General features: G+C 37.4%; 1 protein-coding gene across 6 annotated transcripts in view; it reads left to right on the top strand.

The window, feature by feature from the left end:
• Positions 1-19,678, top strand: part of EPHA7 (EPH receptor A7) — a 165,690-nt gene that overhangs the window by 50,565 nt on the left and 95,447 nt on the right. For 5 of the 6 annotated variants that reach the window (XM_069804887.1, XM_069804890.1, XM_069804886.1 and 2 more), the window contains exons 4-5: positions 3,791-3,946; positions 4,825-5,160. In XM_069804887.1, coding sequence (XP_069660988.1) covers positions 3,791-3,946; positions 4,825-5,160 — 492 coding nt within the window. Of the gene's footprint in view, positions 1-3,790; positions 3,947-4,824; positions 5,161-7,557; positions 7,721-19,678 lie in introns of those variants that run through there. The other variant, XM_009914303.2, reaches the window with a different exon arrangement.

The raw sequence follows: 19,678 nt of genomic DNA, 5'->3' as shown, positions 1-19,678 counted from the left end.
AATTTGTTTGTATTATTGTAGTAGCAAATACTTTTCTTGATTAATGTGTCACTGCCCTACAACTGTTTACTCTTTCTCCTTTGGTTATATAAACATCAGTTGTTACATGTCACTTATAGTCCTCACCATATTTCCATCATCCCTCTCAATTTAAGTTCACTAGCTCTCCTAGAAGCAAAATGAATCTCCTTATTGTTTATAGTGAAAAGGTTACATAAAAATGAACAGTACTTAACACGTCCCTTTTTTCCTTTTTCCTGTCCCACAAGCGGGACTCCAGACTGCTGTTTTCTGCTCTCTACATCTGCCTTCGTTCCCCCTTCCAGAGTTTCTGGGAATTTTTTTTTTATAAATATGAAACAAAAAATATACATTATTTGATCTCTATGAGGCCACTAAGGCATGTGATGAGCTCACAGCAGAGAAGCTGCTATTTTTCTACATAAGCTGCAGTCAGCATCTCTAGTTACAACAGCCAATGCCTTGTTGTGCCACAGATGTGGCATCGTAGTTCTTAGTAGTGTGTGTTAATTCCTCAGTATTTACTTGTGGCTTTGCAATATTCCATTATTTGCAGTATTTGCATAGGCCCTTAAATGATACCAAACACATTGGCTCAAAATGTTTGTGATTTCACTGACTGCAGTGGCATATGCTAAACGTGTATTCGAGTGAGTACTGTGCACAAAACAATGTATTTAAATTACTTGTAATACAAAAAAAGTTCACCATGGTAATTTGGCAAGATAGGACAAAAGGGAGGAAAAAAAGGAGTCAAAAAAAGTGTTTTTGAATGAATCTTTCCCATCTGTGATCTGTAATGGCTCACTGGCAAGTTATCACACCTTCGTAACTGGTCCGTGCAACACTGTCTTGGTAGAGTTTTCAGTTGTAAGTTTCTTGGCAAGGACAGTGATATATGTTAAAAACAGATAAAGATTTATAGCACCTCAGTTTTTAAGCAATAGGAGTATTCCACCGCTAGGCTGAAAAAACAAATTTTTGTGACAAATTTAAATTTATGAAGAAAAAAGGGAAAATAATTTAGTTGTCTTCCTCCAATGAGTACTTCTAATTATGATGTGTACCCCTGCGTATCTTCATTTCTAAGGAACTAGAAAGTTTTAAAAAATCCTTTTTGAAAGCACTATTTTCGTACCGTTAAAAATTTCAATGCTGAAATATTCTGGCACTTACGTTTATGGGGTGTATATGTTGAAGGGGTGGTTATTAAATGTTGTCACAAGCCTCTTACTGGAAAAAAAGCTAATGGAATGGTAGCATGGTACGAGTGCCTGAACCTGCTGCCTGTGGTATGCTGTGTGGGAGAATAAATGGCTTTCAGTCATGTAAACTAGTCACAGACATTCAGATCCTTTGAACTCTAATAAGAAACGCACACTTACTTTAAATAGTAAGTGACTAAGCATATAAATGTCTTGATCAAGTCATTGGAAAAAAAATGAAAAGGGGTTTTCTGTTTACGTTTTGTTATTTCTGTCTGAAATCTCTATTTTACCCTCTGCGTCTTTGCTTTGTAATGTTCCCTGCTGAGAAGGACAGACTGGAAACACAGTAGGGATCTTTGCCTTTTAAGTTGCTCTTTGCTTTGCAGAGGGCTACGTGCTGGAAGACCTGGTGTATTTGTCCAGTGTTTTTCTCGGTATGAGAGGAACATGACTATTTAAGAAAGGCAGGAAACTATTATTTGGTAATTTTAGCTACATTTCAATTGCAAGCACTGAAAGAGCAGACAGAAGTTTAAATATATGTCTTAAGGTACATGCATACAAATCAGTTCAGCTTTTGTGCTCTTTGTCTTTGGTGAGGAAGTTCTGAAACAACCTTGAGTGAAGGTGTAAAAGGACAATTCTGAGTTAAATTTGCCACAACTACGAATTCACAGGTCATGTTTATCCAAAGTGTTTCTCCAAAATTCTTTCTGTCGTCTTTTCTAAATAGCATATGTAACAGCTACTGTGGTAGAATCAAACTATAGCATGTTTTACAAGCAGGGCTAGATTTTCTTCTAATGCAAGCTCGTGCCCCTTTGTCAAAGTCAAAGGATACATGCTTTGCATGCTAATTTTTTCTGCCAGGTAATTGAGCATCCATCCACTGTTTTTTTCAGCATAAGAAACACTAAATGTTACGGTGATTTCTGTCCTTTAGGCATATTCTTCTTTGCAAAGTTAGTATATTGATAGAGAGTAATAGAGGGCCAGAATTTCCTATTATTTTATACTGGTATGATCCACTGTTGATTTACTTAATTCATCAACTTTCATCTACTGTTATCTTTTACCATCATTATTTTTCTCTCAGTTGCCTAAAATTCATCAGATTAATGAGAGTCATCTGTGGGCTCAGTCCAAAGGCTGTTAAAGTCAAAGACACTCCTCCTTGACTTCAGTGAGATTTGGGTAAAGCTCGTTGTTTTCATGCTCTTTCCATCACTGCAGTACCAGACAACTGAAATAACTGTTCCAAATATCAGTGTCTTTGGATACTTTGCACTTCTGTTCTGAGAAAATATTCAAGCAAATATGAATATAACCAAAGTAAATTTTCTCTCTCCGAATTCAGAATGACTATTTAACTAGCTTTAATATTTTGATACCCAATACTAAGTTTCAGCTTCTGTCCCTGTTCTTTGCATACAGGTGATGGCTTAAGAAGGTTAGACTGTCCGTTGGCTGGAAAAAAGAATAAAATAGTGTGGTTGAAAAACCCTCTGCTTTATTAGGAAGATCTGGATGGCTTTTGTGTTCTGTTTTTCATGTTGACAGTGTTTGTAAGTTTGCCCATAATCTCAGTGCTGAAATGGAGCCTTAATCTGTTTCCAGTTTTAGGTTGTCTGATCCCCACTTCCTTCTTCCTCATCCCCTACAGCTCTCATAGTTTATCCATTCTTAAGCTGGCTGTCTAGGTAGCAGTTCTCTGCTTCTGAGTGTCATTATAGGTGTGTTTTATGGGTGTTTCTGCTTTGGGAACTGTGGCAGTAGCTGAAAGAAGTATTTCTAAACATCAGTTTTGGAACACAACACATTTTTTACTTCCATGGGTTCACAGCGGGCAAACCACAGTATGAAATTATCTTCTATGAGTATTTCCAATTATCTACCTTTTGACTTTCCCTTGAAAGTTTTAGTAAATTCATTTCAGCCTGGTTGTCTCCCTCTGTGAAACTGGAAAAACCAATTGTGCAGTTTACGTTGTCAGCACTCCTCCTCTTTCTGCTTGTTCCTAGCAGCATCGTCTGTCCAACAAGTGTTCACGCCTCATTTTTCCCTCGGGATCAGGCTTCACTGGTGGGTTTCAGCTTCTTTGGGTTTCTCAGATCAGTGGAGTAACTTTTGCTCCATTAATTCCAAATCAGCTAGTTCAGATTCCAGAAACACTTCAGTGGCATTAGAGCAGAGCTTCTCCAGACTGTTTTTCCCTTGTTTAGGCCTATTGCAGGCATCCAGCTGTTTCACACCATTACTGTACTCCCCTTTGGTGAAAAACAGATGCTTGTTACATTTCTGTGGCCCTCTGTGTTAAAATATTGTGCTGCCAACTGCTGAGGTATTTGTAGTGTATGCCTGAACTCATAAAAATGCCACAAAATCATTAACAGCATCAACAGAAGAAAAAGACATTGTGAGCATAGTATCTTGCTTGCGCCAGCCTAACAGAATGGGTAGTTCAGACATTTACAGGAACGTGTACCTCGTGACAGAGGCAAAAAAGATCAGAATAATAGTCCGTGCAAATCTAAACCTTAATTTGTTCTGTTCTGTCTTAGCTTGTGGCCGCGGGTTCTACAAATCCTCCTCACAAGATCTGCAGTGCTCTCGCTGCCCTACTCACAGCTTCTCTGACAAGGACGGATCTTCAAGATGCGATTGTGAAGATAGCTATTATAGAGCACCTTCTGATCCACCATATGTCGCATGCACAAGTGAGTCAGTCATGAATTTAATGGTAAAGGACATTGCTTAACCAACCAGGTGCAGCCACTTGTAGCTAGTAGTTTCGGTTGGCTTTTTCTATATTTGAAAAGTACATTTACAACAGTAAATGAAATTGAAAGGCAGAGGGGAAAAAAGGCTGGCAGTGAATATAGAATCAGCATAAATAATTTGCATGTTTGCTTGATATAACATTGGAAAACATTGCATGGTGGGTAAGTGTGTAACTCATTGTAATAGATAGAATACAGGCATAGTTTTCCCATGGCTGTAAAATTGTTGTAGACAATGTGCTTTATGTGATATAATACCAAAATGAGTAACATGAAAAATGAAAAGTAACCTGTGCGGATCTGAGCTTTGATTGAACTGTAATTGGATCTGGCTTAACCTCCTAACTGCAAATAGACTAGCCTACACAGATTGGTGGTTCAAATAGTGGAAGTCTCCTAAATCCAAAGCAGCACCAAATATCTCTGTAAATCATATCAGAGCTGATAACAAAGGACTAGAAGCAGTTCGTGCCGTATGTTTAGAAGAGACGAACAAACCCCATACTTGGGAAAACTATAAAAGAAAACCTTTGAAGTACATTAACCAATCCTTTTAATTGCACAGAAGAGAAACAGCAAAAGTCAGTTGCAGTAAGTACACAGACAATTGTTATTCTGATGCCTTAATGGAAAATAAATAAAGATCTTGCCAAGTGAGTTCAAGGAAGCTTTTATGCAGCTTCTACTAAAAATAATGAAATGTTTATGTGAAGAAAAACGCTTCAACTATCTTCTGTCTCAGTAATTAAAATGCTAGCTACATGTCCCACCATGGTTCTGTGCAGTTACGCTGGACCTTTTTGTGTGTTACATAGGACCTCCCTCGGCACCACAGAACCTCATTTTCAATATCAACCAGACTACCGTGAGTTTGGAGTGGAGTCCTCCTGCTGACAACGGGGGAAGAAATGATGTGACCTACCGCATTTTGTGCAAGAGGTGCAGCTGGGAGCAGGGTGAATGTGTTCCCTGTGGGAGTAACATTGGATATATGCCCCAGCAAACTGGATTAGTAGATAACTATGTCACTGTCATGGACCTGCTAGCTCATGCTAACTACACGTTTGAAGTTGAAGCTGTGAACGGGGTTTCTGACTTGAGTCGTTCCCAGAGGCTTTTTGCAGCTGTCAGTATTACCACTGGTCAAGCAGGTAAGTTTTCATCACTTATGAATCTCAACACTGTGAGACTGAGAGAAATTGGGAACATGCAAACTACAGATGCAGTAAATCAGGAGCATGTTTGGTGTGTTCTGGCTCATTAATCTTTTCACCTTGCCAACTAGTTAATTTGAGCTTATACTATTTCATGATAACCTGTCCTGTTTCTTGGCCTCAGGATTGCTTTCAGAAAGCATTCATGAAAGACTTAAAGAAGACATACAGCTTTATTATTAAATAGATTTTCTTAACTCTGCAACTTTTTTTTTTTTTTCTTACATCATTGTAGGTCATTCCCTGGTATTTGAAGATTAAAAAAAAGTAGATGTGACAGTCCTATGCAGGCTTCCTTGCTGAATTTTTTAAACCTGTATGGGAGTCCTAGGTCACTGGAAGATGATTTGGATATCTGATGGTGTTTTCAGTGTTAATGTTTTCCCTCAGGATAATGTTTCTAATTTATCTTATATTTCCAGGTATTTGATTATGAGATTCAGTGAGAATGTGATGATTATTCTTTGTTTCTTCTACTTATCATAATCTGACAGGTGAAATGTCAGGGAAAATAAAATCAAACTAGCATATCACCCCAGGGGAAAAAAGGGCTTTAGTTGTCTGCATGCTGAGTGAAAAAAAAGAATTCTCTGATTTAGGTTTCTGAAATGATGAGTTGCTTGTTGGTAAAAATTACAGACCTCTGAATCTACAATAGTGCACTGTGGGCTTTAAGAGAGGATAGTAAAACTAACCTTTTATACATTGAACAAAAGATCTTAAACCAAGCATTAATTGCAAGATCTGGCTTCCGAAGAAAAGCTTTAAAAGAAAATATGAAGTGAAAGACTGATGCTTGCTGTAAGAACAGCTAACCAATGTTTTAAAGGGTGCTTCATACATCTTGGAGGAAATTTTAGTGACTGTGATCAAGCTATTCTTTTTTAGTGCAGTAGAAGTGATCCCCTACAGTAGCACTTTGAACTGAGGACAAACTCACCGTACAGGGGCAATGAACAAATAGGAGCAACTGTAGTTATTTTGCACTACAAAGATGGTCATCTGAAAAAAAAAAAGACAAGAAATTTGCTTCAAAACCTTCCCTACCTCCCCCCAAACCGAGGACAGTTTGTATAGTTGTTGAAGTTAGGCTGGAATATTTATGGGATATTTAATTTCCCCATAGTGCTTTCCTGGATGCCAAATGCACATTTTATATTATTTTGGAACCGTCCTTGTGACTAAAAGGATTGGTCTCTGTGCTCGTTCAGTTCTTGGAGTTTATGATGAGATTTTGAGCACAGAGAACTTACCCTGAAACTATTTTTGCACCACAGATTGTATTATTTTGACACCTTGATTTTTCATCTTTAAAATAATTCTCTGTAATTCTTCAAACGTGCACAGGTAGACAGTGTTCTGCTCTCTGTAGATGTCTGTACAGAACTACCACATGAAGAAGAGGATTTGGACTTTTTCCTATTTAGCTAAATCGAATTGGCTTTACTGTATGTGCTTTGATGGTTCAGTGGCACACAGGGTAAAGGAAAAGACAGTGCAATTTGGTGGCTAGTATCACATCTCAGGAAGATGAAAAAGCCTTAATGAGAAGTTTGTTGTGTTACCCCCAAGATAATTCATTATAGTTAATTCTCTTGTGTTCTCAGAGTCATAGATTTATAGGGGTTTTCAGGCCAGAAGACATAATATGGTTATCCTGTGCTATAAGTAATACAAGCTATTTGATTTTATAAAATGATCCTCACATCAAGCCCAGAGATATTAGTGAAACTATAGCTTGCATATATATTGGAGACGACATCTAGACTTTACCTGGTGATTTCAAGTGATGGAAAAACCTACACCCTCCTAGATAAGTTTTGTAAGAGCATGGAGCAGGAAGCAGGAGACCTGACTCTGTTCCTTCCCTGCTCTCCAGTTTGTTGTGGGATTATATACTGGAGAGCCTTTCCCAGTGCTACAGAATCTGACACCATCACTGCTGAGAGAAAGGGTGTTCATACAACTGAAGCTTTGTCTGTTTCGCATTTCTGAATATCAGGATTTAAAGGCTTCCAGTTGGACATCTAAAAGGAATATACATAGGAATTTGGGGGTGGTAGGAAAAAAGGCTTTAAGCTCTCTTTGTTGCAGTTTTCCCTGTCTGTAAAATGAAGGTAACCCTTACCTTTCTTTACCAAGCTCTTCAAGATTTTCTGATTAAAAGCGCCCTATAAATGCTGCAAATTTTTTTTCACCCAAATTACAAAATTCATGTTAAAGAAAATACAGTCTTTCAGAACAAATGCATTCACCAAAAGGAAAGACCTCTTTTACATTATTTTTGCAACAGCATGTTTTGGATCCTAATACTGATTTCTTTGGTTTCTCAAGGAGGAAAATATTTTAGGTGGAACAGATTGACGACTATAATTGAACAGAAAGAGACTGGTTGCTCAAAGGAGACTGTTATGCTTCTGTGCTCCTATTTTATTTTACCATGGAGAGAAAGAAAATGTTGGATTTATTTATAGCCAAGTAAACTAGAATTCATGCAGCTCTCATTTGTTACCGTGTGACTGTTCTATCCTTTTGGCAAAAATGACTTTTTCTATGCCCATATTGCTTTTTATGTGTGTAAATGTGTCTAACTAAACCTTCTTCACATGTTATTATGCTAGCACAATAGGTGGCTATATATAATTACTGGGTTCACCAGTTGCACAGAGGCTTGCAGTGAGATTTTCCCTTTGTAGTTCTGGTTTAATTGAATTGATCCTTTGTGACCATATTCACAAAATTCAAATCATTGTGTAATGATAACAGGAAATTATTGATAAAAGAATGGGGTTATGGAATACATTCAGTGTTTCTTCACCCACATATAACAAGCTTCTGATGAGTCAAAGAGAGCATGTCACAGAAAAGAACCAGGTGGTTGATAAAAAACTATTTATATTTGTGGAAATAACACAATAAAATGACTGCAAGTGGGTAGGTAGCATTTCACATTGCTCACGTATATACATATGACACATTGCTATTCATTCCTTGTGTTAAAAAGACTTTGTGACTAGGCTATCAGTTGTCATATGGCATATTTTTTATGCTGCAGCCAAGAACCGTGAGGCTTTTTGTTTTGCTTTGTTTTGTTTTTTGACAAAAGCATGAAAGAACTGAGCCGGAATCAGAGGTAAAAGATTAAGTGCACTAAGTCCCCCAGGAATAAACCATCTTGTTTCATATCTTGCCTATCCAGCATCTTATAAGGAATACAGGATGTCATCCCAGTATTGCAAGCTGATCTATGTGAACCCCTGCATCCTTGTAGAATTCAGATTTAAATGTGACTAAGACCCAGTTACAATAGGTGACTGTATTGAAGAGCTGCAGCTAGCAAAGAGCTGAAAAACACTACCTTTGCAAGCTTATTGAATGGTTGTTTACCAAAGATAAATTTACCACTTTCCTAATAAGATATTTACCTTTCAGTGGTACTGGTAGTTCCTTCTGATCCATCAAATTCCTTTCCAAATCTTACATTTTTTCCATATAACAGTCAAAAGGTTGATGGAATCGGGTAGGTTTCACAGCAGAAGAATATTTGTCAGGTTTTGGCATTTATGCACTTTCAAATTTTTAAAAAAAAAAAGAGTTTCAGTAACAATTGTATAATTTTTCTGTTGACACTTTTGCAAAGACAGCGTGTTTTTAAAATTGTCTTTCTACATCCTTTCCTCTGGAATTTATCTGAATGGACAATGGACTGGTCTCTGATAAAGGGTGATATTCACCCAGCCTAGCCTGACTGAGAAAATTTAACATAGGTTGGATGAATCCCAACATATGCCAGGGTTTGAGAAAATATAAGTATTTGTCCTGAGCCAGTTTGAGTTGTCTTTATAATCGTTGGAAAGGAAAAATCATATCCAAGGGGACACTCATCATGTCTTATTACCGTAACCAAACATGACAAACAAAAGTTAAAATGTAATGCCAATACCTGTTCCTAAATGTACTCCCTGTTCTTATGCAGGGAGCACTTGCTAATGCTCGCTGCTTCTTCACAGCACTCTTAGGTCATGCTGCGCCTTCAGATGCACTTAATGCTGACAACATGACGTGGTTAAAAAACCCCGTTTCAGTTCCATAATCAAGGCTTACTCTTGAAAAAAGTTTTTTAGTAACAGTTTGTTTTGTATATGTTGATTTGCTTTTCCTTTTTTTTACATCTCAGAGTTCAATTTTCAGACCTTTTCCTACAAAAAACAGGTCCCTAAATTCACAGCTTAAAAAAAAAGGGGGGGGGGGGAACTGAATATTTGAAAGTTGCATTATCACAGCAACCTGAGCAGAAAACACATTACATGCTATAAAATCAAGACTATTAGCAGCAGTACGGTTGATTTACATGGCAAGAAGAAATGATTGAATGCATAAAGGAAACCAGCTATCCCTTACGTAAAGCTGCGTGATGGGTTCTGCCTTTCTTACATACTTCTGAGGTCTTTCTGAACAGGGGATTCACTTTGCATTCTCCCCTACTCTACATTCTCCTTTCGTTGTTGCTGCTCATCATTTTTCTCTTCTTTGCTTCTCTTTGCAGTTTCCCCAGCTCTCAATTATCTCTACTCATTTTTTAAAGTCTCCTCTTTCATAGTCTCTGCGCTATTGACCATCTATTTGTTTCCTGTTCCCTGTCAGTCTCACTTAAGCCCGACTTTTCTTCAGCAATGAGCTGTCCCCCAGCAGAGGCAGCAATCAAGAAGATTTATGCCTATGGCTTTCCCAGTTGCTTTGACCTCACCGTTCTAGTCCTATTCTCACTTTTCTCCTTTCCCCAGACCATTTTGGTGTCTTCCCATTCTGCCGCCAAGTTGTGTTAATCTACCTTCATCTACTCCTTCCATCCAGTGTTCACTTCTGGCAATACATGACAGCTTATTACAAATAGCTTCAGTGTTCAACTTAACATTGCTTCTATGTTTTCCCATTTCACTGGACTTCCCTTAGCTTCAGGTTTCATTTGGTATTTCCTACTAATGACTTTACTTTTTGAGCTATGTTTCATCTTCTAGCCTTCAACTGTAGATCAGCTTTCCCACGTTGATATGGCTCCATCATCTGCATATATATTTAAAAAAGATGCTTCATATGAAAAGAATTCTGATTATAAAAATGTCTTTCTTTTGTTTTTACCAAAGGCATTCTACCTGTTGAGCTGGCAGAATTATTTTATAGAAAAAGTCACTTTTCAAAACTAATATTCCCTAACTGATTTCATTAAGCTGTGGTTTTTAGAAGCATGTATGTTATGATGATTGTATTTTGGGTTACCCTTTTGCTTAGTTTATTTAATGGGAGCTACAAAGATGTTAGTGGTTGTTCTTAATAATATTTAAGGTATATTTTAATCTGTTTTAACTTTTTTCTAGAACAGTAGGCAGACAGCATAGTTTCATAAATGTTCTGCACTCCATGGCCACCAACTGAAAAGGGTAAAACTAGAGTAGAAATTAATTACATGTGGTAGTTACTATTCATCCAGTTTTTTACATGTCTTTTCAGTACATTTAAAAAATGGATTGGGTTATTTCTGTGGAGCTAAGACTGCCTATTGATCTGCAGTCACATTAACCTGGACTAGTATCACAGATATTTTGATAGGAGGAGGTAACTGAATTTATGCCTGAATTAAACTGATGGATAAAAACTTGATTAGAATCCCAAGCTCTGTCTAGCAAATGCCATCAGATCAGGGAAAGCAGTTTGTTCATTCACTGATTTTATCGGGTCATATTTAATGTAGTGAAATCCACAAGGTTATAGAGATACTGTAGAATTGCTAGGTTGGGGCATTGTTGTAAGCTTGCTAAATGCTAAATTTTTTTTAGGATTGTCACAAAGAAGGAATCATCTATATAGGATATAACATGGTATGGCATATATATTTGACAGTTTTGATAATATTTTGTATACATATACAGAATATATACATACATTTGAAATGAAAAGCAATATGTTTTATAAGAAAACTTACCACAGGTTAGCCAATTGATAGTAATTAATTTTTTCTAATATTTAGTTGTAATTTGTTCTAATATTTTTCACTGAAAGATAAAAGAGAAAGCAAGAAAGCAGATGTTAGCTGTGTTGCTTAGGGTCTGATCCTGCACCGCTGAAGTCAATGGAAGTTTTGTCATTGACTTCAATAGGAGCAGGATTTGAACCTTATGCTCTATCAGAACACACAGGAACCAAAGCAATGGGCACTCTGTCATCCTGAAAGAAAACTTTAACTTCTTATCACATTTTGAGTCTGGCTGTAGCAGGTTTTTGCACATCAGTTTGTGGCTGAATGTAATTTGAAATTATTTTTTTTAGTATACTAAAAAAAAAAGATTTTTTTTTCCAAATGGGTATCAGAACTCTTGCCTGTCCAGCTTTACCATAAAAGCTTTTTAGAAATAGATGTATGTAATAATTTTTGCTAAGAAAATAAGTAAGTTTTTCTAGTAGAGACTATGCGAATTTTACATTATTTAGAAATAAAAATAATGGGAAGCTACACTCTAGTGTAGCTACACAAAGACAAAGTAAAGCTTCAGCTTCACAGAACCAAAGCTCTGAATTAGAAATGGTCAGATTAAGCTTCTGTGTATGTTAAATGTTTGGTAGCAACCTGCTAGGAGAAGCATGACAGCCACAGGGCTGTTAACTTTCCCATGCACTGAGCTATTGAAGTAGCAGGGTATGTCACCACAGTCAAATGCACACTACTAAAGCATAATTTCACCAGCTACGCAATAAATAACTATGTACTCGAGGGAGAAAACGAGGGATATGAAGTACAATTTAGCCAAAGAAAGGAGAGATTGGTTTGCTAATGTGACACAAAGGACTCGGGGCCACTTTTTCTTCTAATGTTACAAACACGAGCCAGACATCACCTCGATGTTTATGAGTTAACACCAATTGTCATCTTAAAAGTAGTGATGAAAAATTAATCCTGACCTTGAAAAGAAAATATGTGTGTTAACATCACATTTTCTATGACCAATTGCAGAAGGCTTTGTAGAATAAAAGAGCACTGTGACATGTGAGATGTGACACCTGCTGGGTGGGTTTTTAGCCCCTCGTAAATATGCCTGGCTTCTTCTTTCACTTCATCCATAGTTAGATTATTTCTCATGGCCATAAGTCCTTTTGAACAGAGTAGAAACTGAATAGTAGTGCTCTTTGAGCTTTATTATACTCTTTGGGGACACTCGTACATAATTCTGCGAAGACCTGGCCAGCCTCAAAGACTTTCAAGATACCTGCAGTACAAAGACAATAAATCACTTGATACGTTTATACATGGTGATACACAGCCTAGTGTAGCTAATTAACTCATGTGCAAAGAAAAATACAATTCCATAGACCTTTGATTTTGGCAGCAGAACTGTACCTCCAGATCTTCCTTTTTTGGCTTCCTGTGAACTGTAGTATGGTAACTGGATGCAGGATCTAGAACAGTGCTGAACTCCATCAGTAGGATCTCAGGAACTCAGTGTTGTTTCTTTGATATATTGGCCACATGTATTGTTCTCTTACCAAAATAATGTCATGATGATTATGAAATGTAGGCAAATATTTGTCTGGAAACTTCAGAATTTTCATAGGAAATCATTTTATGTGAAATACTGTCATGGCTATATTGCGACCTAACAGTAAAAGAGAAACACAGCAGGGAAACAGGCAAAAAGGAAGGTCTGTTCTGATTCAGTCGTAAAATTTCTCAATCATATATTACATTTGTTTGGTTAAGCTTCCTGTTTCTTATTTGTAGCTAATAACAACACATAGCTGGCCTCATAAAAGCACAAGGAAGATTTGGGTTTCAGTATTTACAAAACAGTTTTGAACTCCTTCAATAAACAAAACTTTGAAATATTGGTATCAGTAGGACAGAATAATACATAGGGTTAGAATTAATCTAGCCAAAACCCACTGTGCTGATGAGTTCTGAGATCTTACTTCAGTACAGTTTAATTTAATATTAAGGTGTTTCATATCTTTGTTATTTTGCCTAGAAAGAACAAAATTCAAAGAAAAAGAGTATGTTCATATTTGTAGCAAAATAAGACATTAGAAATTTTGTCCCTGAATTTCCTAGTATGTGATGTTTTGTTTGAGACCTTTTGAAGAATTCATGTACCATTGTTATTAGAACAAATAAAACCCTCTAAGTGCACAGATGCTTTTTTGATGAGAAACGAGCATCACTACTGAAAGGCACTATTGCAAGTGCGTAAGTACCACCAAATGTGAAATCCTTATAGAGGCTGTATGTAGTAAATGAAAAAATTCTTTAACTGTAACATCTTTATAGAGTGAAGCATTTGATGACAGCATGGCATGGAGCCAGCCTACTGTAATGACTCCTGTGGAAATCTTTAAAAGAGAGAAGAGAGCTTATACCAGAGAGCTGAAGAAGTTTCTCCATTAAGCTTAAACAATAGAGTAGCTAAACATGCAACTTCTAGATGGGATACATTGCTCACACTAGTGCCTGTTTAATAGCTGGAATTATTATTATTATTTGTGGTGAGTCTGTCCCAGCTAGTATAGTTAGTATGCCAAAAATGCACCGCAGGAAGGAACGAAGAATGTCTTGAATCAAGAACTTTCTTAAAGCAAGGTTTGAGTCCACCACTTAGGGATGAAGTTCAGTCTCATAATTAGCTGTCTAGAAAGAGGTGCCGTGTAGATTTGTCCAGCATTCCAAGATAGTGTGGTTCCAGTTTGCTTTATATATATATATTCTCATTAGAAATGGAGTCAGAGATTCTGCTGCTGCTCTTTTGGAACAGATCATATTTTATTCAGTTACTTATTTTTTGTTTGTTGCATGTGCCAGCAAGCCTGCTTTTTTTGAAGGAAAAATGGAGTTTTGGCTAAACAGGCCCTCAGGTGAAAAATACAAATCTTCCCCTTCTGCCCTGTGGCCTTCTGGCAGTGTTAATGGCCCAAGAATGAAGTTCATTTCTGGCAGGTAAGGGTGAGAATAGCCAAGATGGGTTGGAAGGTCAGGGCAAAATAAAGGTCTATGAAGAGCTGGGCTTGATCTTTCTGATGCTACTGGGGTAATAAGGGGAGACATCTTCCCTAATAGCAGTAGCCATTGCTAACTTACCCACTCTGACAGCTCCATGGGTGACAGCAGATTTTTCAGGTGCTGGAATAGTTGGAGTAATTAATAAGTCTGGCCAATGTTTGCCAACGCTGACATTGCTGCCCTATGTAGTTTCCTCTGCTTTGCATGTGATAGAACCAGCCCTGACTCCATAGGGCATATTCCTAACTGAACAGTTATATCTACTACTCTTTAGTGTATGAATTGTTTTGCACAGTTTTCTACAGCATTTCTGTAGTCTTTCTCTGTTATAGTCAAAATATATAATTGGATCTATTTCTAGAGGAAATTCTCAGGGCAATTTACTGAGGAAGCCATGGTTGAAGGCTGCAAATTGACAACAATAAAAGTGTTATCCTGAGTTCAATAGTTAATGTTAAGATAGGAGATGCTGATTATCTTTTTCTTTGCTTCGTTAGTGATGAATGGAAGCAAATTTGATGCAGACAGCAATCTGGTGGAATGATGCAGAGCTATCTATGAAAACATCTGTACTAATCCACCAATGCAGTAAATTATAGCTACAAGCAAAAGACATTGATCCAAGAGGATCATTAACAGCTTTAACCAACTGATCCAAGTAATAGGGTAAATGAGAGAACATTATCAAGATCTGATTTTTACAGCTGTCAACTACAATTGCTAAAACATGATTACCACTTTCTCTCAATTTCAACCATTTCATGACTTAAGTTTAGTATATTCTATTGTGGGCAGCCAACAAGGATCAATTAAGTGGTAAAATACGCAGGAAAAAATTGCCCAGCTATCATGCACTCCATTTACCAGGAGGTCAGTCACAAAGGGAGGGATAATTGCTGCAAGCCAGCAAAATTAATCGGGGATGCGCCAGAAAGGGTGATGTATGTTCTGTGACAAAGTACGTGACAGAGATGTACGCATAAACCTGTAGCTGCTTGCCTTGTTGAGGGCACAAGGACGAGAGAAGGAGACCTGTGGAAAACAATTAGCATGGCTTCAGAGTGAGCAATTCTTAATTATCCATAACGTGTCGACATCAGATAATTAGTGTCCCAATTTTTAACAATATTTGATCATTAACTACAGTCGAATAGGGAAGATCAAGAACAGAGCCATTTGTCTGAGCTAAGTGTTACGTAACAGTGTCTGCATGCGAACATAAGTCAAGTAAATCATGCTCACAATAATGACACAGAAATCTTCTTATTGTGGGACCAATATAAATGTCCTAAATTTGAGCTTATAACAAGCTGTGGTTTATGTTTCCGTAAGATAGGTTGTTTGTGAGAACAACCCACAAAATAAAGCAGGCTTTAATGACAGCTGTAGTTTAAAGTCCCTAATGTGCTGCTTTTTCATCTGTACTTTTACATTTTCACAGCAAGCAGCGGAAGTCATATGACTCAGACCATTTTAGTATTAATGCTAATTAAAGAAAGGTTATTTTTAGCTCAATTTCTAAATGTACAAGGCTACGTGAGTCTGCTAGATGAGTATCTCTTTGGACAATTTTCTTTCAGCTCCTTTGTCCTCTGTCAACAGTTTTTGGCCAGTTTTAAATATGTTTGACAGAGAGGTGGAAGTCTTAAGCTCCTGCATGATGTCAACAGGCCAATGAAGACCTGTCCTTACTGAATGAGCTAAATCATGTATCAGACATAAGAGAATCCACATACACAGAAAGACAGAAAACTTTTAAGAAAAATTATTCACAGAACTGCTGATTATTTTTCTAATCTTAATGAATGAAATCGTAGAAGTGCAGAATGGGATGTTTCATATCTTATTCCATCTGGTTTCTGCCATATACAGGCACAGAGAAACGAAAAGAGAGGAAGAGATGTGCGCACACATGCATACACACACATGCTTACCTGTAGCTTAATCTCTTTTTAATCTCTCTTTCTTCTAGCCCGTTAGTGTATTTTTCAGAATATTTAAGCTAAATCTCACTTCTTCTGAAGTGAGCTTAAAACTTGAGGGATGAGGTCCTGTCACTGTGATTCTTAGCTTTTCTTTTTGAGGGTGACCCTCCTAAACTTTTACCTACATTTCAACAGCTTGTTGTACAGAATTATCCATTGAATCTGGGTTTACCTCTCACATGTATGCGTTTGCAGCAGCAAACCCTTCAGTTTCTGTATCTCCCATCTCATACCTGCTGATGGATCTATTTACCATCCGTGCTTTTGACCTTTTCTGTCTGTCTGTCATGTAAGCATTTCTCTTTTTTGAGTTCCCCGTTTCCTAATGCATTACGGAGCGCTCATTTTTTTTTTTTCCCAAGCTCCTTTCAGGCAGTAGTGGCTGAGTCAGCAGGCTGGATTCAGAGCTAGTAAACCCTGATGCTTATGTGGAGAAATGCCATTTACTTCGCTAAAGAGTCTATTTAAGTTCATAGAGCCTCTAATCATGGCTGTGAAATGAGGAATTGGATGTTAATATTTCAGAGCCAATACTCTAATGATCTGTCTCTGTGGACCTCCTGTGGAATTATTCCAAATATTCCCTTGTGTAGCTGAGATCAAAATTTCATCCTTAGTTCTAATTTTTTGTGTTGCAGCTTAACTGGTAATGAAGAGGGAAAAGTGTCATTGTTCTTTATACTGTGTAGAGTTAATCACATGAAACATTTTAGGGCTAAACGTTCTGCTCTTTGATGTTGGCATTAAACATTAGCATTAAATCTTTGGTGGATATTTACATTGTTGTAGTCAGTGGAGATTGATAGGTTTCTTTAGGGAGTGATTTGCAACAGGAGCCAAATTTAGGAATTGTGCATTGACTTGTCCTTAATTACAGAGGAAGCTTTAGATTACCTTCCTTATTTAGCCACCTAAATTAACTGCCAAAAGTTGATGACATGAATGCCCATCTTCCTCCCACCCCCACATATGCAAATGTTAATTTCTGCCACAATGTTAACATTAAATATTTACATGCTTCTATTTATTTTCAAGAAAATACTAAACAAGCAAGCAAATCTAAAAATAATTTCTTGTCCTCAGGATTTTAAAACTCCTTACAAATAATTTGCTAGTCCTATCAGTAATTCATGTTGTTAAGACTCTTTGAAGCTTTTCACCATTGACTGAATTAACTAAGGTGCTTAGTGAGGATATGCATATACAGGTGTCTTAAAAATAGGGGTATTTCACTTGATCGCAGTTTATAGCGTTAATGTTAAAAATGTTTTAAAAATGTAAAATACTTATTCTATGGTTTCTTTTTATTTCAGTGCCAGTTAAGAGTCCCCATTAGGAGGGCCGCAGGTGCCTTACAGTTTATCTTGCCTGCAATAATGCAGTGATGACCACTCATCAGTGTTATGTACTTTTGTGTAAGCAATACATTAACTCAGCCATGCAGTGGCACAGAACAATTACTAACAGATAACCTTTAATGAGCAATAAATAGAGCAAGTGAACTCCTTCACCTTCCTCCTGGGAGCCGTTTCTCAACCTTTGCCCTAGCAGGTACCCCAGGCTCTCAGAATATTATCACATTCATGATGCTTTGGAGAGTAATTTCTGGATGCCAAAGAGGAAACTGCCTTTCATACCTCTGCTGACTACAGCAGGGGTAAAGGATGGTGGTGATCTCTCAGGCAGACAAGTCTCATCCCATTTAGCAATCTATAGACCTAAATCAATAGCTCAAACTCCACTAAGATACTAGCAGACAGGCAGTGGGAGTCTAAAGAAGGTAATGCGTGTTCCCTGTTTACCAAAGCTATGGCTACGTGAAAGGGATAAGGGTCCCTCCTCTGTTCCTGGTACGTCAGGGCTCACGCTTGTGAAGTTAAACTTCTTTATCTCCCAAAACAGCATCCCACATTGAGATTGCCACAGCTATGCCCAACTAGCTAACCAAGCTAATGAATTAATGGTACGGACAGGCATGTATTCATACTCCATCCTCAACTTACCACAGTTTACTTTACTAGATTAAGTTTACTAAGTTTACGGAGCTATATTTACAGATTAGGAAGTCTATAAAATTTGACTTCTTGGACAATACTATAGTAGGCTAATCTCAAAGTGATAAACCTATGCACAAAATCAGCACAGCTCCTTTTCTGGGGGAAATGCCACAGCTGCCAACTGCAGTGAAGTTGGTAAACTAGTACCATGCCTCTTTTTGTCAAATGATCGTATAAACTTCTGTGACTATAGAATACTCCCCGGGACTGGGAACAGTCACGGCTGGTGTCATAAATTCTGTTTTGAAAAAGGGTTATGCTTCCCATTGGGCACAGAGAATGGGCTTCGGTTTGTAGTTCACATTTTTGAAGTTTGCTTCACTTTTTGGTATTCACTTAAATCTGCATTTCCTGTACACACTATGAAGCCTAGGGAAGGGAAAAACATTCAGAGGATGCAGAAAACAGTTTTGAAGTTATTTATAAAACATGCAGAACTGTTTTTTCAAAATGTGGGAAAATCTTAAGTATATTTTTGGGAGAAGAAATTAAGTGAAGTATTTAAAAAAAATTATCTTCTTGCCTATTTATGTTCTGATTCAAAGTCAGTGATTAAGTTTTCCTTTAACCCTAGTAAGTATCTAAGCCCTTGAAAATGCCTATTTACTATTATTAAAGACAAAAAGGGTGGCACAAAGTTGCTTTCCATTTAACTTCCACTGAACAGTCAGAATTATCCTAATATCACAACCTAAAGAGTTAGCACACAAAAAAAACCCCCACAGAGACAAGGTGCTAATTATTCAACTACCCATTTTCATACATTTTAATAATCAGATGTTCCATCCAAAATAAGGTCATTTTGAAATTTTCTGTAAAAATCTGGGATCTGGGAAATGCTTACCCATGTAAATAGCTCCATTTTTTTCAAGTAGGTAATAAATACTTAGGAATTTGCATAAGCTAGCTGTAAAAAATGACTTGATCCTGTTTTCTTTTCCTGCATTCGGAAATGCATTTAGTCCAATGTTTTGAACTTAATCAGTACGTCTCAAGGGGAGCTTTGGTGTAAAAGGAGTGCAGTTTGACCCCTGTAGCTGTAGAAAGTAAGAGTCAGTGATCTCCATTAGATTGTATATCCCGCTGGGTAGTATCAGTTGCCCTTTTGTTGTTGTAAGCTCTTTCTCTTACTTTTACTGTTTAAATAAATATATTGAAGCTAAAGAGTTAATGAAAAATTCAGGAAGTCTTGACTTAACGGTGATGAAGTGAGACGCATTTTGTGCCATTCACTGTACACAATTTATAACCCCGTTTGATTACCGCAGCATGTCCTCCGCCTATAAGGATTGCACCCGGGGGACTAGTCAACTTATTAATTCATCACTTGCCGCCTTTTACGGCTGCAATACCCCTTTCTGGCATACAAGCAG

The sequence above is a fragment of the Haliaeetus albicilla genome, chromosome 17 (assembly GCF_947461875.1).
Source record: "Haliaeetus albicilla chromosome 17, bHalAlb1.1, whole genome shotgun sequence".
NCBI lineage: Eukaryota > Metazoa > Chordata > Aves > Accipitriformes > Accipitridae > Haliaeetus > Haliaeetus albicilla.
Note: the sequence above shows the minus strand (reverse complement) of the source record. Positions and strands in the feature narration are given on the sequence as shown.